The sequence below is a fragment of the Odocoileus virginianus genome, unplaced genomic scaffold, assembly GCF_023699985.2.
Source record: "Odocoileus virginianus isolate 20LAN1187 ecotype Illinois unplaced genomic scaffold, Ovbor_1.2 Unplaced_Contig_15, whole genome shotgun sequence".
In the NCBI taxonomy this organism is placed as follows: Eukaryota; Metazoa; Chordata; class Mammalia; order Artiodactyla; family Cervidae; genus Odocoileus; species Odocoileus virginianus.
Genome location: NW_027224332.1, coordinates 535,270 through 561,080, shown reverse-complemented (window position 1 = coordinate 561,080; position 25,811 = coordinate 535,270). Strand labels below are relative to the sequence as shown.

Sequence of the window (25,811 nt, the reverse complement as noted above, 5' to 3'; positions counted from 1 at the left end):
CATGCATACTCAGTCATTTCTGGCTCTTTGCGACCTCATGGACTGTAGCCTGCCAGGCTCCTCTGTCCATGGGATGTCCCTGGCAAGAATACTGGAATGGGTTGCCATGCTCTCCTCCAGGGGATCTTCTCAACCCAGGGATTGAACCTGCGTCTGCACTGCAGGCAGATTCTTTACCACTGAACCACTGGGCCTTTCTTGCGGCATTCTTCTGCTGAAAACAAACAAATAGACTAAAAAAAGTGAAGGGCTACTCATCTCTGATAGATTAAACCTCTTTTCTTGACTTTCAAGGCTTTCCTTTGTCAGGCCAACTGATTTTGATTTCCCCAGTGATTTCCCTACACTCTCTGCTCTTAACACCTGCTCTACTGACTGTCCCCAGGACACACTGTTTTCCAGCCCCTTCACCCTTACTTGCCATGTGACTTGCCTCCCTCAGCTGCCCCAGTTAGAGCCATGCTGCTTTCTTTATCTTTAGCTCTCCAGTCTCACAGTGGGTTCTCTTCTCTGAACATCCGGATTGTTTACTTCTGAAGGACTCTTTTGAGACTTAGTATGTTGGAGACTGCCCGTATGATTTGGAGCTGGGAGAAGAAAAGCATGTTCTGAGCTCTGCAGCTCTCTGCCCGTTTGTCCTCACAATACACCCAAATAAGGTTAGGATGACATTATCCAGCACGTAAGAGCAAGGATATAACTCCATCACAGTGAATTTCATAGACTGTGCTCTGTGCTCTGTTGTTATACAATCACCTGATGACTGTTTAGAGCAGGGTCCATTCTCTTCTTGCTCAGTGCCAATGGGTACCGTTTCTAGATCCCAGACCGAGCACTTTGTATGTATCGTCAGGGGGGAATCCCAGAACATCTCTAAGAATGGGCATTAGTATCCTCTCTGGCTGGTCAAGGCAGAGCTGGGTGTGCAACCCCACAAACCTGATCCCAAAACCTGGGCTCCTTCTGTCCCAGCACACCATCTCTGTGGCCACCAGAAATTTAATGACAGAATTAAAGTTGAAGATTCCACACTCTGTCTTCAAATGGAAAGTATATACCAGAAAGCAGAGGAAGGCAGAGTAGAAATCTAGTCAGGGTGTCATCACAGACTAGTTCAATAAGGGTCCTTTTGAGTACCCTGGCATGCTAGTTAAGGTGAGTTTTGGAGTGTGCAGCTTCCCAAGGTTGCGTGCAGTGTCTGAAGGGCATGCGAGGTTCTTCCCTTCCCTCGCCACTCATCGCTGTCACCTCCACCCTACCCTGAACTTTTTATCTGTTCACCCTCCTTGTTAGACTGTGAACTCTTGGAGAGGAGAAGCTGTTGTATTTACCAAGGCCTAACACATAACTGGTATATAAACACAGAAGAACAAATTTTTAATTTGATGCATCAGTTGTCAACCAAGGCATAGTGCTCAAGGTAGCATGATGCAGACAACACAATATAGTAAACATTTATTCCACTGTCAGAAAACTAGATTAACTCATCCTGTGTTATCTTTCTTCTCTGGCATTTATACATTGCCAAGAAGGCTGTGGCTTCCCAGAGACCTTGACAAAACCCCATACCTCCCGGATATAATGTCAAACCTCATAACTTTCAGGTCTCATTTTCTAAATCAGATTGTGAAGTCCTACAGCACAAGAGGTGTCTGTTAATCTTCGTAAACACCTCACATCTTTCAATGCAGTGCCTTGCACAGAGAAGATCTACATAAACGCATGTTGAACAATTGCACTGAAATGGATTGTAATTATGGCTGGGAAAATGTAATAATCCAATCTCTTTGAGATAATTCTTGGTGAATTCAGGTGATGAAGGAAAGAGGAAATCAGGATAGTGGCAGAAGCAGAAGGAAGAAAGGAAGGAAGGAGAAGTGGGCAGGATCTGTCATCTCATTGGATGTCGGGGTGAGGGAGGAAGAGGGGGGGAAAAGGATTCAAAGGCTTTGATCTAAGCTGATGGATTGAAAGCTTATAACCAAAAAGGGAATATAGAAGTTCTCCTGCCCCTTAACCCACTCACCCTTATTTCATTCTGAGCAAGAAAGGAGGATTCCTCATGAATGTCAGTCTGAAGGGTTCCTTGAAGATAGACAGGTCTGGGGGAGTCACTCAAGAGAGTCCAGAGCGACAAATAGGAAAGGTATGCCCTTGTCCCGCTATAGACGAGCTTTGCTCTGATAAAGAGAAGGAGGAGAAATTTGAGCTGAATATATTTTTGGTTGGTACAAGTCGTAAGTGCTCTGTTTGATAGCAGGGCTGTTTGAAGGACCTATTTCATAACTGCACATAGCTTTCCCAAATAAATGGTGTCTGTAGAATGTTCAGGTTAATGTATGAGCCCAGTGTTCACAAGTGTTTGTGCTTAGAGCGACTGAGACTTCTTTCTTAATAAGTCATCTTGGCATTTTGTCAACAAGTTAATTTGCTTTTCTAAGAAACTAGATTAATACTTCCTGTACTTTGTGCTATTCACAGATCTACAGTGCAGTGAGAAGGGGAGAAGCCACAGAAGAAACAATTAGATCTCTTCTCCATTTCTTCGCCAAGCTCCCAGCCTCCGAGACAGCCCATGAAAGGATCAGTGTCAGTCCGTACTTAAAGCAATGTGTCCGAGACACAGTGTGTGAGTATCGTGCCACCCTGCAAAGGACTTCCATATCTCAGTACATCACCGGCTCTCTCCTGGAAGCCACCACATCTTTAGGAGCAAGAAGCAGCCTCCTCAATTCTTTTGGAGGATCCACGGGACGAATGATGCTGAAAGGTACTGTCTGAAATTTCACTTTTAACTCTTCACCAGCGAATGCAGAAAAGAATCTGAGTTAACATTTATGCATCTCCTCATGGAAAATTGAGTCCACTTATCAACAACTTTCAGAAAAGGTAGCTGCTTTAAAAGAATATAAAATGATAGTCCTTTACCAAAATCCCTTAAGGTGTAAGCATTCTGAATAATGAACATTAAGATTTTGAAATTTATTTTTCAAGAGAAGTAAATGACTAAAAGGCTGTGTTTAATTTTTTTAAGTTATACTAATAGATGATTTCTCCTAGTGGTGGTCTATGACAGATGTCAATTACTGTAAAAAAAATAAAAGTAAAAAAGCTCATAAAAAAGTGTAGTCATGTGGTCACAGTGAAAACCAACTGTTTCACTCAAAACAGAGTGGAATAGAGTTCTCTTGCCTACACAGAATTAATAGGTTCATGTTGACCAGAGAAGCTAAAGGCCATCTTCCAACGACCCCCATCTTAAAAGACAAGATAGTCAGAAATACTGCTAAGAAATTAAAACTAATGGAGAATGGGGTCTCTGCATCAGAACTTCCCAGCTACTTCCCACAAGTGGCAGACAGGCAGGTCAGAAATGACTGTGCACCAATGGAGATTTGTGCACTGCACAGCTGTCACCACCCACTTGGCATCCTTCCCTGGCAGGAAGCTGCCAACCAGACGGGGACCACGCAGAGCAGCGTTCCACTGCTCAGGAGCTGCCAAGAATTCTCTCTGACATCCTGCCACTTCTCTCAAGGAGAGCCCCTCTCATCCCTCCACAGCAAGCCCCAGACCTACGATTATCACACCAGTGGTCTTCCTCCTTGACCCTCAACCTCCTGTACCCCGCCCCCCCCCAACACCTCTTGGGAAGACCCTAGAGGAGGTCCACACCTGTCTGTGTACCATGTGGGTGCCATGCTGATTTGTTTTCTAGTGTCACCTTAACTTTTGTGGATTGGTTATAAATCATGAATGAAGAAAAACACAAGATGGGGACCACTAATCCCAGAGACTAAAGAGGAGAAACTTAGATTCATATGTTTCATTCATTCAGCATATGTTTTTTGAGCCCCTGGGTGCTGGTTTGGGGACAAAACATAGCCCTTACCCCCATGGAAATTGTTGAGACGATCCCCTGGAGAAAGGAAAGGCTACCCACTCCAGTATTCTGGCCTGGAGAATTCCATGGACTGTATAGTCCATGGGGTTGCAAAGAGTCGGATACAACTGAGTGACTTTCACTTTCACTTTTTCACCCATGGAACTTGTAGTCTCTAGGTAGTAAAGGTTTCCCCTATCCACAGGATTCAAGATTTCTCTATTCTGATGTGGCTCCTGGTGACTGCCAAGCTTGCATTCTCCATCAGTGATCTTCCTGGGAATTCGAGTCGAAACTGACATATAGAGTTGGCAGAGCTTCAGTGCTTGTGACTCTATGTGAGGAACTTATCCGTGTGTTAATCGTGCTTTTGTATCAGATACCCCTCTGTGCCAAGCAGTGTGTAGGCCTTATGGGAGATCCTAATAACATACAAGTCAGTTTTCTTGCCTTTAAATTTTTATGATCCTAGTGAGGCAGCCAGATTTGCATGCACCAACTATTCAAAGAAAAGACTGCAGAGAGTTAAATGCCAAATAATGTGGAAGTGACTCTAAGAGTTCAAAGCATTTGAAAGTAGAGTTAATGGTCCATGTGACAAATGGTTTGGCTGCAAATAAACAAAGTCAATAAAAGCCACTTTGTTTCTTCTCTATTAATTGCAAAAGGACAGATTTCCAGGCTCCCGAAATGTTGTGTTTTAGTTCCCAGGCAGGCTGCCTCCAGTCTTACACAGACTTTTGGGGAGAAAAAAGGAGACCATTAGTTAAGGTGTCTGTTGCCCTGATAATAAGTAAGTTGATCTCCATTGCTATTTGCACTTTTCCTGTTCATATCAGAGCTCTGAGATCAGCATTCCTATCTCTGGGACTTGTTGGATCATCAGCTAATGAGTGATCATTGAAGTGGGTTTTATGCAAGAGTTGGGAGTTTCTTTTAACTTTCTGTTTTGCACCTCTTTAATGGTTTCTGATATCCATCTGCAAGTAGTTTCTGCTGAATAATATAATTAGCAGGTTGGCTTCAGCTCCAAGCTAATTTCTGTATCTCTACCTTGCTCTCTTGGAAATCTTTTTCAACTTCAGTGCTTCCTCCCATGGGGTTTTCAAAATCTGTATGTGCTATAGTGAAACATATGGTTCCTCAACATGCAGTGGAATATAATACATCTTAAAAAACCATACATGGCTGTTCAAAATCATGGAGTGTTTAGAGAACCTATAGGTTCAGCATATTGAGTAGCTGGGTCTTGAGCTCTATTGGCCTCATACTCCAGCAGGGGGTCTGAACAATATGCTTGGCTGCTATGCCACGTTTGTCTGCTTGTCTTATTGTTCACCATGTGTCCTGTGGCATTGAGCAGGCCAACAACTTTCAGCTCTGTGTCACTAATGAAAATCTATGGGAAGTGTGTAACATACTCAGTCTCCAGGTTATAAACGGCTCATGTTCCAGAGTTCATTTCTCAGGAGCTGTGTGGAACTCAGAATGCTTTCTGGAGAAGCAGTATTAAACATTGTGATTTGGTTCCAGATTTTAGTCCTCAAAAACCTCTTTAACCCACAACACAGTTGTAATCTACACACTTCCCATGAAATAGAGAGAAAAACACAATTATTAGAATACTGAGCATCAGCCTCCAGGAAAGAAAGCGATACAAATGAGTTAAAAGGCATTTGTTGTTGAGGGGAAATCATTTTAATTAAGATGAGTAGAGTTAAAGTAAAACATCATGGAGATTTTGTAAAGAACTTTGGGCCATTTCAGAGATTTTAGATGTTGGCATCTATAGTTCTGTCATTATGGTTAATTATATTTTGAAACTCATATCTAATGTGAGAGATTTAGAAAATTATTATTCCAATAACTTTCTTTTCTTTTAATGAGAGGCTTATAAATGGAATGAAGAAGGGAAGAGGGAGGCAGGACAAAGTTTGAAATTTTTTCCCAGAGGGAAAAGGTAAGGACAAGGGTCAAAAAGAATGACCTTTTCCATGAGAGAGATCACACTTAAAGTGGATTAAATCGAGTTGGAAAATGTAGGGGTAAAAAAATGAGGAGGGTGAAAAACAAATGCTATATGATTCCTTTTGTGTGGTGGGATGCTTAGAATAGTCCAAATCATCAGAGACAGAAAGTAGAATTGTGGTTGTAGGGGCTGGTGGAGGGCGGGTTTGGATGCGGAGTTACTGTTAATGGGTACAGAGTTTCATTTTGTAAGATGAAGAATTCTGAGGATAGATCATGGTGATAATTATGTAACAATATGAATTTACTCAATACAACTCAGCTGCATTAAAAATGGTTAAGACGCTAAATTTTGTTATATATGTTTTTACACCAATGAACACACACTCACAAATCAAAGGATTTAAACAGGAGGAACACATTATGCAGGTCTTTAGTGCCAGGCCCATTAAGATGTTAGAAAGAACCAAGTTTGTGAAAAAGAAATGTGAAGACAAATTTCCAGGTGACCTGCAGGTGCCCCAAGTCAACTTGTCTCCTAGAAGTGGTTATGATTTCAAAACGAGGGTTGGAGCTGCCTCTAGTAGGTGAGAATAGGAAGGGAAAATGTCCAACCAATTCCTTCACTACACACAGGGCATTCCCAAGTCAGGACTTGATAATGTCAGGGTTGATTGGCCAGAATTCTGCAGCTTTGCAGCATTACCACAGTCTACAAGATTCTCCTAACTCTCCAACATCTTCATCAGTTTGCACCCCTCCAGTGGTACGAGTAGCTCTGAAAAATCAGCCGACAGTCAGTTCATTCCTGGTTTTCTGCCTTCAGGACCAGTGAGGATGGTCTGTCTGCTCAATGGAAAGTTTGCCAAATAATGAGAAACATTTTCTGATATGAAGCATCGATCAGCAAGGGTACACTGTGTCAAAAAATGGAAAATGGAGAACTTACTCCATCCTATCCGGGACTTCCACTAGTTGAGTACAGTCAAGATCTTTCCGCTTCCCATCTAATTCCCCTCTTCCTCCTCCCCATTAACCTTTCTAGAATCCCAGGACCAGCTCTGTAGAGCAGTGGCAGCCAAGAGTTCTTGACTTCAGTAATCAGGAAGACGTTTTCTAAATCCATTGCCTACTTTTCTTTTTTTCCAATGTACTCCCTACTAAAAATTACAAAAGCAAGATAAAGACAAAAGGGAGAGAAAGGAATGAGGTAATTGATAGTAATGTAAAGCACTGAAATAGCAAAAGTAAAAAAAAAAAAATAGCGATAAGGAAGAGGATTTTTCAATATAAGGCGGCTGTTTTCAAGTCTACATTTTGTATCAGCTTGTTCCTAAGTTTGTTAATCAAAAGGTTAAATATTTACATGTAACTTGGACAAAGCAGAGTCACCCATATTTAAATTATGTAGTAGGAAATGCTCATTTTTTAACCAGTTTGGGTGTGTGTATGTATAGAATAGTTATTAATAAATAAAGTTATTCATTATAGATAGACTATAAGTAGAATATTAATATGAAAAGAGGGGGTTTCCCTGGTGGCTCAGACAGTAAAAAATCTGCCTGCAGTGCAGGAGACCTGGGTTCAGTCCCTGGGTTGGGAAGGTCCCCTGGAAGAGGGCATGGTAACCCACTCCAGTATTCTTGCCTGGAGAATTCCATGGACAGAGGAGCCTGGCAGGCTATAGTCCATGGGGTCACAGAGTTGGACGTGACTGAGCAACTAACACTTTCACTTTCACATGAAAAGAAAAACTGCCCTGCAGATGTAATATTCTTATTTGAAAATGGGGAATATTGTGTTTCTGATAGAAAGGTCTAATAATTTTCAGCTTATTTTCTTCTACTGCAAGAAGTATATTCTATTTTTCTTTTTCTAAAGTTAATAACTTTGAGTATAAAAATAGGAAGACCTAATAGGAATATACACACACTCATTTGAACTATGTGATTGTACCTTATAAATAATTTAGTTTATGAAGGCTGTCTTGGTTGACTTCCTCATAATCAAAACAATTACCCTTTACATGCCTACCAGGCAAGGGAAGACGTCTCCATGGTTCTAATTCCAAGATTTAAGTGTATTTAAATCTGACTTACTAGTTTTGTGACCTTGAAATTATTTTCTTGATGTTAAAGTATGCTTTAATGCAACTTGGGGTATGTTTTTATACCAGTTAATCAACTGAGAAGTATTTATTCAGTGCCCACTATTGTCTAGGGTGGTGTCACCTCAGAGAAGAGTGGAAAACTCACATCTAGAAGCCTTCAACTTGTAAGATAATATTTCTCACTCCAGTGAAAATGTAATAATAGGTTTCAGGTTTAATGAAGTAGCCCTTACTGCCACCCTAAAAAGATTCACAAAGTTCAAGGCTAGTCAGTTGAAGGTGGGGTCTGTAGCTCATGGGGCCAGAAAGCTTGGTGGGTGCAGGACGAAAGCCCTCTGCCTTGGGATACATGTGGCCAGGCATGATCCAGGAGTGTGACTTCATGTCTAGATGTGACCTAAACCTGTGCAGGTGTTTCTGATGAGTGTGACTCCATACCCCTGCTTATAACCAGGGGGAACATCTCCAAGGCTCCAGGGCAGCACGAAGTCATCAACCTCAAATAGTACCAGAGATATGATGCTTCTTGAGTCAAAACAATCAAGTGTATTTTGGGGGAGGAGGAGGGTCAAGCAGAGGAACTAACTTTTTAAGAAAACTTTTCCAAGCTGACATCCTTATTACTATTATCTCTGAAGTTGTAAACTCTCCCATCTGTAAAGAGAAAGTTGGGCATAGGGAAGGATTGGAATTAGAATCATAGTAATCGTTGTGAATATTTTTTTAGTTCTTGCTGGGTGCCAGGTATTTCTCTGGATGCTTCACTTAATTGAAAACCATTCAGTGAGAGAAAACCAAACCAATGAGAGAGGTACTATTTACTAATGAGGAAACTGAGGCCCAGAGATAAGAAGAAACTTGCTTAAGAGTGCATGGGTAGTCTATGATAAAGTCTGTGCTTGAACTCAGGCAGCTTGTTGAGTCCTTATTGTGTTTCAGACAATGCACCAAGTCCTTTATTTGCATTATTTCATGTAGTCCTTTTGGGTTGACTTGTGTCCCTTGAAAGAGATACGTTGAAGTTCAAACCCCAGATCCTATGATAGGACTTTATTGGCAGTAATATCTTTGCAGATGTAATCACATTAAGATGAGGTTGTTTTCTGTTAGAATGGGCCCTAAACCCAGTGAATGGTTTTCCTTATCAGAAGAAGAAACAGGCAGACAGACCATGTTGGGATGAACACCATGTGATACGAGAGGCAGACATCAGAGTGATGCCTGCAAACCAAGGAATGCCAAGGACTGCCAGCCAGCAGCAGCCACTAGAAAGAGACAGGAAAAAATTCTTACCAGCGTGTAAGAGGGAGCATGGCCCTGCCAACACCTTGCTTTTGGACTTCTAGCCTGTAGAACTGAAAACAAAGTTCTGTTGTTTTAAACCATCCAGTGGTGGTATTTTGTTAGGGTAGCTCTAGGAAACTACAGCAGTCCTTTTTTGGCAATCCTGTAAGGAAGAAATTATTAGTGCTAGGAGACTAAAGCTCACAGAGGTTAAATGACTTGCCCAAGGTCATACAACTAGTCAGTGTGTGTAGCCAACTCAGATCAAGCTTCTCCAGGGCCTCTGGTCATAGCTGTGCTGCAGAAATGTTTGCAGCTCTCCGATGGCACTGTTCATTTCTGCTTTGTTTTCATTGGTTATGGATTTTTCTGGTCTCAGTCTCTAATATTCATCCTCCTCTCCCATGAGCATCTTGCCTGACACAGGACCAGGCACAGAGCAGACAGTCCATAAACTTTCATGGATTCCAGGGGCAGATGTGTTCATAGAATCAAGGAACATGTGATCATTGCTCTTTATCACACTTAATTGAATGAGATAATTTTAGAACCAAAGAAAGCAAGCATTAATTTTCACTGTAGGCTGCACTAACCTGTCAGACTCATACGAAATGCAGATACATTCAGTAAGTTTCCAAGCTGGTACAAAAGTTATTTTCAGTGTCTCAGAAGGTACTATCAGCACAAGGTCCTGGAATAGTTACAGAGCTATCTCCAGGGCCTTCCTTGCTCCCTGCCTGAACTCTTCTCCCTTCTTCCTCAGACACCTCTTGCCTCTGGGGGTCCAGAGCCCCCTTGACTGTATCAGCCCATTTACTCCTTACTTGCTACCCCATAAAAACACAATTTCCTTTTCTTTCTGTAGTGGATCCTAGCCGGACTTTGTGAAGAGAGGGATCTGGTGGGTTGGAATAGAGACCTGGGGTGTTTACTGATGAAGAAAACTCCCCTGCGAGTATCAGGGACAGATAGAGGAGCCAGTGGTAACTGGTAGAGGAAACAGAGCACCCAGGTATAAAGGCATGAGACAGGAAAAGGCACAATGTGTTCAGGGGCTGCTGGTCTACCCTGCTGTTATGGCCAAAGTTTGAGGTGCACTGGAAGTAAATAGGAAGGTATGGGGCAAGAAAATAGGTCTCCAGGGGACTGTAATTCATGATAAATAGCTTGGATCCTACCTTGTAAGTAGGAGAGACACAGAAGGGTTCTAAGGAAGGATGTGATGTGATCAGATCCTTTAGAAAGATCCATCTGGCTGCAGTGTGGAGTGGGGCTGCTCAAAGCATCATCTTTAGCCCACCTGCATCAGAATCGCCCAGCCTGAGTGTCCACAAAATAGCTTTCCTTGACTTCATCCCAAACCTACCAAATCAAGAGTCTCTGATCAGGAATTCCCTGGCAGTTCAGTGGTTAGGACTCCATGATTTCATTTCCCAGGGCACAGGCTCAATCTCTGGCTGAGAAACTAAGATCCTATAAGCTATGAGGCATGACCAAAGTGGGGGGTGGGGGGGCATGGCCAAAGGGGGAGGGGGAAGAGCTAGAATCTCTGATACTTCAGGTGAGAATGCCTGATGTGGAAGGTGGATGGAAGGAAAGACTGTGAGAATTGGAGGCATTTAGGAGGAGGCATTGCTAAGGCTCCTGAGAGTCCTTTGGACAGCAAGGAGATCAAACCAGTCAATCTTAAGGGAAATCAACCCTGAATATTCATTGGAAGGACTGATGCTGAAGCTGAAACTCCAGTATTTTGGTCATCTGATGCGAACAGCTGACTCATTGGAAAAGTCCCTGATGCTGGGAAAGATTGAGGGCAGAAGGAGAAGAAGTGTCAGAGGATGAGATGGCTGGATGGCATCACTGATGCAATGGACATGAACTTGGGTAAACTCTGGGAGATGGTGAGGGACAGAGAGGCCTGGCGTGCTGCAGTCCATGGGGTCAAAAAGAGTCGGACATAACTGAGCAACTGAACAACAGCATTGCTAAGGCAGTGTCAGGTACTGCTGGCCCATTGTAATCTGTAAAAATTACAAAAAGACCCCCTCTTCACTCTCTCCAGGGTGATGCCGCCTCATCCCCACATACATCATTTAGTGCACAGCATGTAGACTCAAATCTCTCTTCCACTTGGGTACAGACCTTTGTACAGTGCACAAAGTTGTCCCCTATTGTTACCATTAGTAATACATCCTTCCAATGTTGCTAAAAGTTAATTGAATTGTTGGATCATATGCCCATCTATCCTTCCCATTGCATCAAGAAATCAAAAAGTTAAGGTTTGGTTAAATCCTAATATTAAATTCAGAAAGATGACTGGTGAGGACAGCAACCCCAGTCAGTCACTTGGATTTCCCATATTTGTTCAGTTCAGTCGCTCAGTCGTGTCCGACTCTTTGCAACCCCATGGACTGCAGCATGCCAGGCTTCCCTGTCCATCACCAACTCCCGGAGCTTGATCAAACTTATGTCCATTGAGTTGGTAATGCCATCCAACCATCTCATCCCCATATTTGAACTGATCATAAAAATTACAAGTCCTAGTTCCAGAAACTCTGAGTGGGCCATGTTTCAGAAAACCATTTGCAAGATAGTTATTTGAAACTCTGTACCCAAAAAAACAACAACTAGATTCCAGTCCTTTCCTCCAAAGCTTGTTTATTGCATATAACACTGAACTCATAACTCTTTTAAATCAAGAAGTCTTAAAATATGACTTTTCAATGTCAGTAAGTAAATGTTCCTCCCAGTCAACCTGGCATAAGAAATCATTGCATTGATCTTGAAAAAGGAAGGTTTAGAGAAGGAGAAAGAGCAGTCGGTTAACCTTGGGGGAGTTAGGAAATACATTTAAATTGAAATATAAAGAGAGAAAATTAAGAATAGTATTTAAATCAATTAAAAATAAATAAATTTTTTAAAAAAGAAAGCACAGGAAGAATAGTATTTAAAGCTGAAACAATACAGTTATCAACAGAAAAATAAAACTAAAAAGATGTCATTTGCAGTGATGAAGAGAATGGGCCAAATTTCTCATCTTCCATCGAGGTGATTGAATACACTATTCTTGAAAGGGAAGGGAATATTTTTTTTCAAATGAGATGCAAATATTTTCTTTTCATCCTTAAATTGTACATTTATTGTTTATTTATTTTTGGCTGGGTTGGGTCTTTGTTGCTGCATGCAGGTTTCTCTAGTTGTGGAGATATTATAGTTGCAGTGCATGCTCGGGCTTCTCACTGCAGTGATTTCTTTTGTTGTGGAGCACGGACTCTAGGGCATTCGGGCTTCAGTAGTTAGAGGGCATGAGACTTAGTTGCCCTGAGGCATGTGGAATCTTAGTTCGCAGACCAGGTGTGGAACCCATGTCCCCTGCATTGGCAGGTGGATTCTTAAACACTGGACCATCAGGGAAATCCCCAAAATCTTTTTTACAGTTAAAAGATAACTGTCAAAGAATAGGCACAGAATCATGCAAAAATGATTGCCTCCAAGAGAGGCCTTTTACTTGTCACCTCCTACCCACTTATACTGTTTGAATGTTGATATTCTTGTCCGTACCATGTGACTAATGGTTAAAAAGAGGCATTTGGAGCCTGTGTGCAAACTTTGATGGATTCGAGTCCCTTGTCTCCAATGATACTGTTTTCTGAAGCCATTTGGGGCTCACATTCAGATGAGAAGGGGGACAGAGGCTTTGTTAAAGTAAGTGGGGAGAAGGGCTTAGAATGAATAAGAAAAGTATTACTGGGGCTCTCTTTGTCCTGTTAATTGCTTCATGGTTAAAAGAAATTGACTGGGAACATCATTCTGTCTTGGGTTTGAGTCTCGATTTCAACACTATGCCATCTTGAATAGATGACTTTACTTTCTAGGCTTTAGTGTCTGCCACCGTAAATCAGGAATAAAAGTGACAACTTCACAGAGGTATTCTGAGGACTAAATGAGATAATGTATATAAAGAACTGAGCAAAGTATCTGGCATCTCTCTTCGGTAAATGTTAGGTTGATGATGTGATGCTGAGGATGATGTGGGTAGCAATGATGATTGCCGCCACCCTTACCAGCCCCTTGAAATGCCAGCCTTCCACTGTTCTTAATTCGGGTGCTCTGCTCTTAGCTCAGTCTTAGATGCACACAAACCTCCAGGTTTCCCTGGCTCTGGACTCAGAGAAGTAGTATCTTACAGGACACTTGAGAGCTTGTTTGGAGGTTTTAGTAGGGGAGCGCAGCTACTCGTATACCCTTGACCGAAGACCGGTCCTCCTCTATCGGGGATGGTCGTCCTCTTCGACCGAGCGCGCAGCTTCGGGAGGGACGCACATGGAGCGGTGAGGGAGGAAGGGGACACCCGCCTAGCCAGCCAGATCAGCCGAATCAACCCTGGCGATCAATGGGGTGACAGATGTCGCAACCAGATCGCCCTCACATCCTTACAGGACACTTGAAAGGAGGTATCTAGAGGCTGGATTCTGCCCCTTTATAAGGTTTTCCTTAGGATTCATGCATCAGATCATTCATTAATTCATTTAACAAACATTTGTTGAGCATCTTCTATGTGACAAGCACTGTGCTAGGCCCTGAGGATAAAACAGTGAATAAGACAAAGTCTTAACTTTCAAGGAAGTCACCTGATAGTGCAGGAGATGGACAAATATCCCTGCAATTTTCAGATGGTAATAAATGTTATAGTTGAGATAAAAACAGGATATAGGGGCTCAGAGGGTCCCTGTACCAACTTGAGGTTTCTAAAATCACTTAAGAGCCTGGAGAAATGTGAACACCTTATGTAACTAAGGAAAACAAGCTCTCACCTCTGTTATGATGCTTCTGTTGTTTTAGTTCCGTTTTTTTGCTGGTATCATCTCTGTTCCCTCCAGAGTAGAAAAGATGCTAAGCATTTATTCCTGGGATTGGGTACCATGTCTGCTAAGCTTGCTATAAAATTTAGTGTTCAAGTTAGAACTTGTACATTTTATGAAGATGCATTACTCTTTACAATAAAATTAAATGTTTCAATACATGTAACTAATCCTTTTGAGTGTTTTTAAATTGTTTACCTTTTTAAAGGACAAAAACCTCACTTAAATGAGCTATGAAAATTCTTGTCCATGGGAACATTTATAGAACATAGTGGAATATACTTATAATTTGTTTATAATAACATGTGGGTCAGTAGCAAATATTTAAGAGGAAAAAAAGAGAAGATCTCAGGACAGTCTGAGTCATTATTTAAACTTCTGTCGGAATTGAGTCTTAAAACCAAGAAATTACTAGTACAGTTAAAGTTGTAAGTGGACATTTTAAGAGTGTTTGGTTTTCAATGGACTAAACTCTAACAGAAGATGTTACCATCTTCTGGAAAGTATAAAATGTTTTGCCAACTGGAAATATGTACATATTTGGCATTTTAAGCCTTTTTACTCTCTATTTCATTGTAATAACAAACGATTCTATGATGGCCTGAACAAATGGTTGCTTCAGCCCCTCTGAGGCTCTTCTTGTGAATTTTACAGTCACCAGAAACACCATTGCTAACAGTCATGGGTATTTTACCCTGATTCATACCCAGAATCATTCAACTTCTGCATTAGTAAGCAGACTCGTCTAAAATCCATTTCAAGCAGATATTTTGGGGGATGATCTGGAAACATGGAGGGGAACCGACAGTATAAAAAGTTTCAGAGACTCTGGCAATGCACAGGATCTGAGCTTATGGGCTACCAAGTCTAGAACTAAAACCTTTAACTGGGCTTAAAGGGGCAAAGCCTACGTTTGGTCTCCAAGTCTCTCTGATCCCCAACCCAAGTTCTTAACCACCAGGAAATCCTAGTTTTAACTCCCACTCACATTTCACCCTTATTGACCTTGTGTGTGTTTGTGTGTGTGTGTGTGCACGCGCACGTGTACGTACATAAATGTAACATAGAAGCCCCAATTTGATTGCAAGTTCATCCAGACTACAAAACTGATCTCTTCTCTGTGTACCTGCTGCCTCCTTGCCCTGTACTCCTCCCAGGACTTCTAAGACATCTCCAGTATTCTTTGTTATGCGAACCTGTAGGGGTGGATGGAAGGATCTTCCCATCTATGGCTGAGTAGTCATAGCACAGAATCAACCAAATGGAAGAGGATGTCTCAGAAAATATTTGTTGAGTGAAAAAATAAGTAAATGAATACATACATACAACTCAAGATAACATACAATTCCCTGTACTAAAACCAGGAAAGAAGTTTGAAGCCATCTGGTTCGAACCTGTGAGCATCACCATCCGGGGTTAACTTACCAGCAATGACTATTTTTCAAGCATCATTTACAAAACTCACTTGGGCTGGTCCCCGTCCTGCTCAACCTGTGACTGGAGGTACAGGGCAGAAGTCAGACCGTCTGAGAGCCATACAAGGAATATTTAAGCCTTTGATCTTCCTTGGCTTCTGAGTGTGAGAGTCCTGCCCTGGTCCATATTGAGGTAGACGGCCATGGAATGACTTCTCTCTGGTCTGTTTCTGTCACTGCTCAATGTGTTCTTGTACCCCTGAGCCAATTGACAAGTGCACTTGAGGGTCTTATCTCTGCAAAGTGGACCTACACTGTTGTTGAGAAAAAAAGAAAAGAGTGACCCCAATCTTTGCATTAACCCTGCTTTGAAGGGTCTGGAGTCTCTTTCCTGAGCAAAGAGATGAAGGCACCTCCGTTCCACAGCCCTCACACTGAGAGAGGAGTCCATGTTCCCTCTCTGTCTCTGGGGGAATGCCCTCTTCTCAATGGTCATCATACCCCTGACACATGCCAAGGACAGGCCGCTGGTGGTGGAAATTCATTTATCTTGCAAATATTATTAAACACCTTCACTGCCAGGTACCAGGAATAGAACAGACATTGTACCTACCCACATGGAACTTAAAGACCAGTAGGGAATCAAGTAATTACAAAAATAAATGACAAGTTGTGGCCGTCGTACATGCTACCAGGGAAAGGGCCGTGCACATGTGATCCTCTAAAAGGGGGATTTGACCCAAGCAGAGAAGGCTTCCATGTAAGGCTACAGGCTCTCCTTAGCCTGTAGCTAAGGGAAGGGGAGCAAGAAGAATGTTCTAGACAGAAGTAATCATTTGCCAAGGCCCCATGGCAGCCAGGAGTATGGCAAGTTTGAAGTTTGAGTGGACAGTTGAGATCTGGAGGGTTCCCTCTCAAGAAAGTCTGGAGAACTCAGAATGACAAAGGCTAACAGGTGTTGGGTGCTCACGGTGAGCCAGACACTCTGACAAGTTTTTTTTTTTTTTTCCGGTATTATCTAATTTAAAACTCATATTTTTACATGAGAAGAAGCTGAGCCACAGAAAAGTAAAGCAAGCTGCCAGATAGTACAGACTCTAGTTAAGGGCTCCTGTCTGTATCCTTGGGAGCCATGGAAAACCAAGTTTCAAACAGAAGAAGGGACACAATAGGATTTCTCTTTCAAAAGAATGATTCAGACAAAAATCAGCTTGAGATGACTCCAGCCCTCTTTATACCCAGATAAAAATGTTAGCATTTAAAACCACTGAAGATATTGAATCAGAGAATAAAGGATAATCTGAGAGAAAGCTACAGCTCAGATGAACCTTAGTACTCTGTGGTTGTTCTGAGGAGGCAGGCAAAGGACAAATAACCTAGTAACCCAGCTCTCTATACTTCCTGGGAACTGTATTCCAAGAAGTTTAGAAGAAAGGTTTGTGGTGTGGACTAGAAAGGAGGATTGATGACACCCCACCCACTACCACCACCCGCCCCCCCGCAGGCCCAGGGGGACTGTTAACACTCCCCCACCCCAGGCCAGACTCTCTGAGTACTGAGTCATAACAGTGTCTTGCTTTAACTAGGGAAGCAAAAGCTCCCTGGCAGGCCAAATCCAGGCCATGTGGCTTTTTCCTTGACAGCTTCGTATTTTTTTAAATTAGGAAATTTTGCGTTAAAATGTAGAGTTCTATCTTTTCTGGCACCCCTGGGCCCCCATTTTCCCCTGGCCCCTTGCGCTGGCCCTGATCCATACACTTGCTTCCAAGCAAGATGCACCAGTTCAACTCACCCTCCCATACCTACCCACCTGGACCCCACCACTGGGTTATCTCCCTCCCATCTCGGGTCTCATTTTCTCACCTGCCCGACCCTGCAGACATCTTCTTTTGTGTGCCCTGGGTGGTATGCCAGGGAAAGTTTTAGTTCTTGAGTTTAGAAGGCTGGGCTGGAAGCAGGGAAGTCTTCTGTGAACCACCTTCTGCTTGGAAGTGGGGGAGTAGGGTCTCATTCCAGGCAAGAAAAATACTTGAGATAAAGTAAAGGGTAAGTGTGAGAAAGTGATTCTCAGCCAAGATCTCATGGGGGGAATACAAGGAGGCATAAGGCTAAGTTGGTAGATCCGGTCACAATTTGGAGAAAACAAGGGGAAAATTTGGACCTAAAGCATTAGAGAGCCATCACAGGCTCTTAAAACAGGTTGAATTTTAGGAAGGAAAGACCAACAAAGGTCAAGAGTCTGGACGTAGGACACCCTCCGAAGGAGGGAGAGTCGTAATCACAAACCTACAAGGATATTCCCGGATCAGGAATAGTGTGCTCAAAATAAAGGGCCAGAAGCCAGTGTGAACACATGTAGTTTATGTTGGCCCAGGGCAGTGCTTACAGGAAAAAAGATTGGACTTGAAAATTTAGCATCACAGGGAGAAAAATGAAAAGGTAATAAAAATTACGGTTGGTTAAGAATGGAGGCATTTTTACTGTGACACAGCAACATTGTGAAAATCCCCACGTTCGTGCCAAGGGATATATGCTGCTAAACTTCTCTCAGAGTTTGGGCTTTTGACTGGTCTTGATGCAGACTGCTCAGCCCGAGGGGCTGGGAGCAGGGCCTCGTTGGACTTCCATAAAGCATAGATCTTGCCCAAATGTGGAAAACCTTTAGGGACATGAAAACCATTAGGGATCTGTAGCCCTGACTTGAACCAAGCAGAATAAACAAACCCCTGCCCAAATTGGAACTCACTGAATGCCTTTCAGAGTTATCCAAGGGGAAAGGCTGGAGGCCTCAAGGGTCTTCAAGTGGGTTAATGTCCTGTTTCACTGCTTCACTCCAGTCTAATTTAACTGCGTGCTCTTCAGTCTTTGCCCTTTTTTGAAGTGTCTCAACACCTCAGTTGCAAACCCAGAAATAGACTGTGTTCTGAACCTAAAACATATACAGTATTCCCCTTTTTTTTTCTGCTAATGAGATGTTAAAGTCCAAGTTAGATCTTCTGGAAGTGTGTTACATATTCAGAAACTGGGCTGGAAAAGTTCCAGAGAGCATTCACATTTTCCATAGACAGGGTCTTGGTAAGTTCCCAACCTTGATTTCTATTTTCAATATCCTTTGTCACTCTTTCCAGTCTCATTGTTTAGTTTTCTGTATGCATAACATAGTGTAATTGTCTCTCTCTCTCCCCATAACAGTTATGTGGCATGTTTTCTTTTTTATTCCATTTTTTTAAAATGGGGAGGCAGATGTATAGAGAATTGTGAACAATCATTCATTCACTGAATAGTCAACTTGATGCCTAGTGGCTGGACACTCAAGTTAGATGCTGTTTGGAGACAGTGAAAGGGGTAGATTGAAGAAGAATTAACACTACTCCTCTCTCCCTGATGTTCACAGTCTAGTCAAAGATGGAGATGGACATAGAGGTAGGAAACCAAGACTCAGAGCAGTTAAGGACCAAGCCCCAGATGGTCATGAATCCAAAGGTCACAGAAGCCTGATTTGAACTAACCTCAACCTAGACTTGGGGCTTCCCTGGTGGCTCAGATGGTAAAGAATCTACTGCAATGTGGGAGACCTGGGTTCAGTCCTTGGGTTGGGAAGATCCCCTGGAGGAGGACATGGCAACTCACTCCAGTATTCTTGCCTGGAGAATCCCCATGGACAGAGGAGCCTGGTGGGCTACAGTCCATGGGGTTGCAAAGAGTCGGACACGACTGAGCGACTAAGCACAGCACAGCACAACCTGGACCTGAGCTCTTAGCCTGTCTCTAGTCCACCTCTAGGAAACGAAATGTAACACACTGTGAAAACGTTTGCTGAGTGCTAGCTATGGCTTTGTCCTAACCAGGGAAAACAATGAAAAGAAAGCATATTCTTCATCTCTAGGAGTCAGTGATTTAGTTGATAGAAAGACTGACGTTTGAATATGTGCTTACACCATACTGTGACATACGAAACAAAGATTAGTGATTAAAAGTGTGCACTTTGGCAACAGACAGACCTAAATCCCAGCTCTACATCAGACAAGCTTTGTGACCTAGAGCAAATTGCTTAACCTTTCTGTTCCTAAGTTTCATCATGTTTTCTATAAAATGAGGACAATGTAGATACTTGCCTCACAAAGTTATAATGGGATAAAATCAATGAACTTAGTGATTCTAAAGCATACCGTGCAAAACAAACAACAGAAAAAGGTGGATGTAGAGCAAAGAAGACATTCCAGAAATAGTAAGAACAAAGGCTTAGATCAGAATGGCTCTTAGAAGGGGTTCAGGTTTGGGTCTAGCAAGGGGTCAGGTTTGGCAGAATGGAGAGAGCATGGGGGGGGGACTGTGGAAATGGAGCTGCGTAGTGTGTCCTCATCTGGAGGCTGCCTGGAGCTGCAGGTGGACTCTGGGGGTCAGTGCCCCCAGGAAACAGAGCTTTCCCCAGCTCTTGACCTCAGAGCTCATTTCTCCCATCCACACCCACCCTTCTCACAATTCCAGGCCACATCAGCCACCAACAGCAACTCACCTGCCTGGAAGTTCTCTCTCCTCTTCTTGGCTATTAATAATTCAGGTGAATAATGCACATATAAATTTTCTTTTCTCTTTTTCTGCCTCAGACATGAGAAAATTGGAATTTTTTGTGCAAACTCTTTCTCTTAGAAGAAAAAGAGAAAAAGGATAGAAGGAAATGAGGGAGGTAAAAGAGATAGAAGAAGGGAAAGGGAGGGAAATGCCTAGAGATGGGATGGACATACAGGTTCATGATAACAGATGTGTTCAGCAAAGCACAGACTTACTATCCCATTTATCAAAAACAGGTCACACAAATCACTCTTCCCAATGGATTCCATTGGAAGGACTTCCTGTTCTTCTCTTCCCTGCTCTGTCTGAATGTCTGGACTTAGAGAAATTACACTAGCTATTTGAGGAAGAGTTTGCTTTCTGACATGGATGCCAATCCCTTCCAGAACCTTCTGATCTCTCCACAGTAGGGGGAGCAGGGAGCCCAGGTCTTAGATTCCTTTGGTTCTGGACTGTGTCACATTCCCTCGTGTTTATCAGTCTCTCCATCCGTTCATTCAGTGACACTTACTAACCTCTTCTCTCTGCAGGCACCCTGCCAAGAGTTGGAGATAGCAACATAAGCTATAGGAGGTCCAAACAATAGTACTACAGACTCTGAAAACAACACTGAAAAACGACCAGGGCTACCCAGAGCACCTTTGTATGATTTACAGTGCCCAGAGGTGACTGCTTAGTGCTTAACTTGGACCTGAATTCTTGTGCTTTTACTTAAAAAAAAAAAAAAAAAATCATTTCTGTACCTTTATTACTTTGGACTTAAAAGCAAAAAGCCTGCATTGCTTTAAAAATATTGTTTTTAATATTGTATTAAGATCTTAATATTTTAAGATCAAAATATTGATCTTTTCTACTGTTCGATTTAGTACAAGTTAATGAGAAACCATGTACTTATAAAGGGACCTGTAGTAGAATAAAATAGCTTTAATTTAGGCTTCTATGTTGAAGATCAATTTTTGAGGTATAGTTTCAAAGAGTCATTTTAGGGGGACCTCATATTTGATCATTCAATCTCTCTGAGCCTTAGTTTTCTGTATCCACAAAGTGGAAATAATAGGCTTAGTCTATAAATCAAAGGAATGTAGAAGCATTCAATTTTTTTTACTCTAAGCCATTATACATATGTAAACTGCTTCTGTAACTGTTGCACATAATTGTGATGATAAGTAATGACTATAGTTGAGGTCCTGCCTGTGGGTTTGTGAAACCAGTGGGCTTATTCTCTGCTATATCTGGATGCTTCTTTTCCTGTGGCCACTGCACTTGTAAAGAAACTCCGTCAAAGCAGTGCTTGTCAATTAGTAATGTGCATATGAGTCTCCTGGGGACTTTGTTGAAATGCAAATTTCAATAAATTTGGATTTGTTAGGATTTAGACCTGGTAAATTTGGATTTACTAAGTCTGGGTAAGGACTGAGATTCTGAATTTTTCAGGGATTCCTAAATGATGCACTTGCTGATGGCCAAGACCCTCATGTTGAGCAACAAAACTCTAGATTATCTCTGGAAGCCTCTTCAAGGGACCTTTCTGTATCTCATGGCTTCTGTGTCACCCACCTTTGCCTAAGGAGACCGAACTCCTCCTCTGAGGTTCAAGAGTTTCACTCCAGCCTGTGCCTGGTCTTAGAATAGGAAGCCCGCCTGCTGCACACAGAACAAGAGCCCCGTCCTGCTGCAGCACCCTTTGGTTGCTGCCACACACAGGAGGCAGCTTTAAAAAAAATATTCTCCTGTATCTTTGTTCCCCTTTTCCTTGAGCTCGAATCCTTAGTTCTGAAGGCATCTTCAAAGTTTGTTGTGGTCAGTTCACCAGCCCATTTTAATTCATCTTTGATTCCTGAGGCACTGGTCTGAGCCAATCAAGTCCATGGAAAATGGACTTCTAAACCCAAATGCACCTGCCCAGTTTCTAAGAGCTACATACAACTCAGCCAGTGCGAGTAATAGAAACAATAATGTCTATCATTTGTTGAATCAGAAACTACATACCATAAACTATTCTAAGTGCTTCAGCAACATCAACCCTCTTGCAACTCTAAGTATGGTCCCAGAAACAACAGAAATCTTAGACCCCACCTGGGACCTAATGAATCAGAGTCTGCATTATTTTTTCAATACAATTCGTAGGTAAAAATCCTGGGTTCAGTCCTAGCTATCCTACTCAATAACTGTACAAAAATCTTTTCTCTTTTGCCCTCTATCTTCATTCCCTTGGTCTCATTCAACTTCAGGGTCTTCTTGGAAAGATCCCAGGTCTTTTTCATTGACAAAGATTGTTTGAGCATTCTCTTTGGTGCATAGGATTGGCGGTCAACAACCGTAAGGCTCAGAGTGGCCAGAGAGGATTCTTCCTTTAGAGAGAGCAAGAATCAGCCAGTTGGGTCCCTTCAGCTGAAGAGCTTATAGAGTAATTAGATATGATCCCCCCCCCCACCCCAGCTGTTAGTAAATAGAATCTGCTTGTATTATTTATATTTATATCTGTAACTATAGATAAAAAGGAAGTCACCCTGAAAGAAATAACAGACCAGTGAGCAATTGGTCCTTCAACAGAATGAGAAGTTACATGTCTTATGTGTATTAATGAGCTGTTCCCTCCCTTTGCCAACTCTCATGTGCTTATAAACAAGTAAATAATAACACACTTCTAGGGCATATGACCACCTCCCCAGAGTTTATGTGGAAATATTCAGGTCTTCTGTGAATGGCCCAACCACCATGCTGAGTGTTTTATGTACATCTCATGTGATTTCCAAAGCAACCTTGTAAGGTAGGCTCATGATTCCCACTTCAAAGATAAGAAAACTGAGACTTAAGGACCATAAATTGGTGCCCCTACTTAAGAAGAGCTTGAGAAGGGGGAGGATAGCTGGTGGCTTCACCCTCTATTGTCCTGAGCTATTCCCTTCTGGCCCCCAACTTGCCTGCCCCAGTCCACAAACTCAAACCTCTGTCATTAGGCTAAGTGGGTGTCTCTGTTTTAAAAGACACTTCAAGAGCCTCATGATGGTCCCACCCCCATCCACCTTCAGAGGTATGCCAGTGTTTGTCCCAACCACAGATGATATTCCACTTCTAAGGAGTTGAAGAAAACTGATTTTCCCCATCTTCTTGTTTCTTTAGTGGTGGTTTGTTCGCCTTCCAGCTGGGAGTTCACAGGAAGCTGAACAGATGGCCTGTTAAATTAAAGAGATTAATTACAGGGTTAAGCAACTAAAGGGGGGGTGAGCAGGATTTGAACTTAGTTCCATCCCATTTCAGAGCCCGGGCACCTGATCAGTCTCCCGAATTGCATGTGCAGCCCAGGGCTCCTTCTTTACCACCTCCTTATCACATGCCTCTGGTGGGAGACATGAGATTGAAGGTGCCCAAGGTACCCAGGCATGAAGCCCTGGATTGCACAGCCACAGCTGGCAGCAGTCTGGCTCAGGATCACGGATACCAGAGGCTTTGCATGTACTCATGTCCAGGAACGGGCACCAGCACTTCTTTTGTGTCTGCTGCTCCGAGAGAGGATGACAGCTGTTATTCCAGGTCTTATGACTGTTTTATACCAAATCAAAGAGGAGCTGGCCTCAGGAAGAAAGCGTGAGGTCTCTCTTAGACATCTTGAAACCCGTATGTGTTTTCTTTACACATTTTATTGAACTGGCTCCCTTCTCCCACGTCCCACTGCCATCATGGACATCATGTCACAGAATCAAATGGCCTTGCTAACCCCCTAGACTTTGGCCTAAGAAAGGTCTTGTGAGGATTCTTTTGAACATCTTATAGTGGAGGACAGTCAAGAGGTTGATGCAGACATCCATGCGGGTAGACTGAGAGAAAGCAATGAAAATGGGATGGAAGCGACTAATTCTGGAAATAACTAGTAGATGCAAACTCAGCCCAGGAGGTGGATGAGTAACAAAGTCCCCAAGAATTTGGACCTAAGGAAGTGAAGGTGACACCCTAAATAGAAGTTCAACTTGCCTAACTTCACTCTAAGATGCTGGTTGTTTGAGTAGACCCTCCCAACAGAAGCATCAGGATTGGAGCTAAGTGAGAGGTCAGAACTGGAATTACACATTTACAAAGTCATCTGCTTAGCTGTGATGGTTGCAGCTTGAGATGAACATTTCTAGGAAAGAGAGAGGTGAGAGAATGAGACTGTAGAGTTCAGGCTCAGGAGCTGCAAGAAGACTCAGAAACCAGTGTCATTTCTGGAGAGTAAAGAGGAAAGCCAAGATCATGTAGTGTCCTGAGGCCAGACTCAGGGAAGGTCCACGGTGTTAGGCTTAGACTTACAGATTACCAGGCTCCTGCTCCATGACATTCGCATGGTAATTTTAATGCACCAAATCATAATTTCCTCCAATCTATCACTAGCCACTTTGGCATGGCCCCTCTTAAAGGTGGCTTTAACTTTGTCAGTAAAGATCTTCTACTCAAATGATATTGCATAATTAAATACAAAATAGTTTCTACACAGTCGTGTCCACTATTAGATAAGGTACATCCAATAGGCTGAATTCACATGGTAAGTACTTCCTGAGGATTTGAGTTGAAATAACATTTGGTCAACAAGTGACACAATGTGAATCCTTACGCCTTCAGGTTTTGGTCTTATTTTAGTTGAAAAGGGGAAATGAACAGTTTTGAATTTGTGTGTAACTTTAACTGTGGTACCCAAAGTACAAGAAATGGTGAAGAGAATGGACTTTGAAGTCAAATGAGTCTGAGTCAAATTCCTGGCATCACTACTCACTACCTGTGAGTATTTAGGCAAGTTACTTAACCTTTGGCATTTCCTCAGCTATAAAATGAAATATTTAATCATACTTGGGGGCTTCCCTGGTGGCTCAGACGGCCAAGTATCTGCCTACAATGCAGGTGATCCAGGTTTGATCCTGGGTCAGGAAGATCCCCCTGGAGAAGGGAGTGGCAACTCACTCCAGTATTCTTGCCTGGAGAAGTCCATGGACAGAGGAGCCTGGTGGGCTACTGTCCATGGGGGTCACAAAGAGTTGGACATGACTGATTGACTAACATTTAATCATACTTAGACCAGAGTCATTGGTAGGACTAAAGGAGTTACTTAAATAAAATGTTAGCAAGTAATGCTGTCAGTACAATTAGTACTGCCTTTTATGGGCAAAAAGAAATAAATAAATTCCAGGTCGACGTGTGTTTTTCTTATTAAGTGACTTTGAGCTACCCAAAGTCTGGTACAGGTCAGTTCTAAAACAATATGTTTTAAATCAGAAATAACATGCACCAGTTTTCTTTTAAGTCATAGAGCTATTTTAATTGATACTCATATCACCATGGGTTGAAAATGTGATTATAATAACAAACAACAATTTTCAACATGCATTTTTAAAATATACATTTCCTTTCTTTAAAACAAACATAATTTTTAAAAATATCAGAGTGTTTGTGGTTTGAAGTCATGGTTACAGTCACGTCCCAGTTTGCCATCTGTTCTTGTCCAATGTACAGGTCCAAGTTAAGGTCAGAACTGCAAATAAACAATAAACGTCTGCTGGTCTCATACAAGGCTTTTCTCAGTTAGGCTGTACTTGAATATGTGATATATTAATATAAAATAAATATGCAGTTAAACATGAAAATTAAACTAATGCACCATATTAATAGAATAATGGATAACAACCACATGATCATCTCAATAGATGCAGAAAAATCATTTGACAAAATCCAATACCCTTTTACAATAA

At 42.2% G+C, this 25,811-nt stretch overlaps 1 protein-coding gene across 1 annotated transcript in view; it reads left to right on the top strand.

Annotated features, from left to right (window-relative positions):
• Positions 1–25,811, top strand: part of PLCE1 (phospholipase C epsilon 1) — a 353,620-nt gene that overhangs the window by 168,465 nt on the left and 159,344 nt on the right. Inside the window, exon 3 of the mRNA XM_070464116.1 lies at positions 2,482–2,770. Coding sequence (XP_070320217.1) covers positions 2,482–2,770 — 289 coding nt within the window. The remainder of the gene's footprint in view (positions 1–2,481; positions 2,771–25,811) is intronic.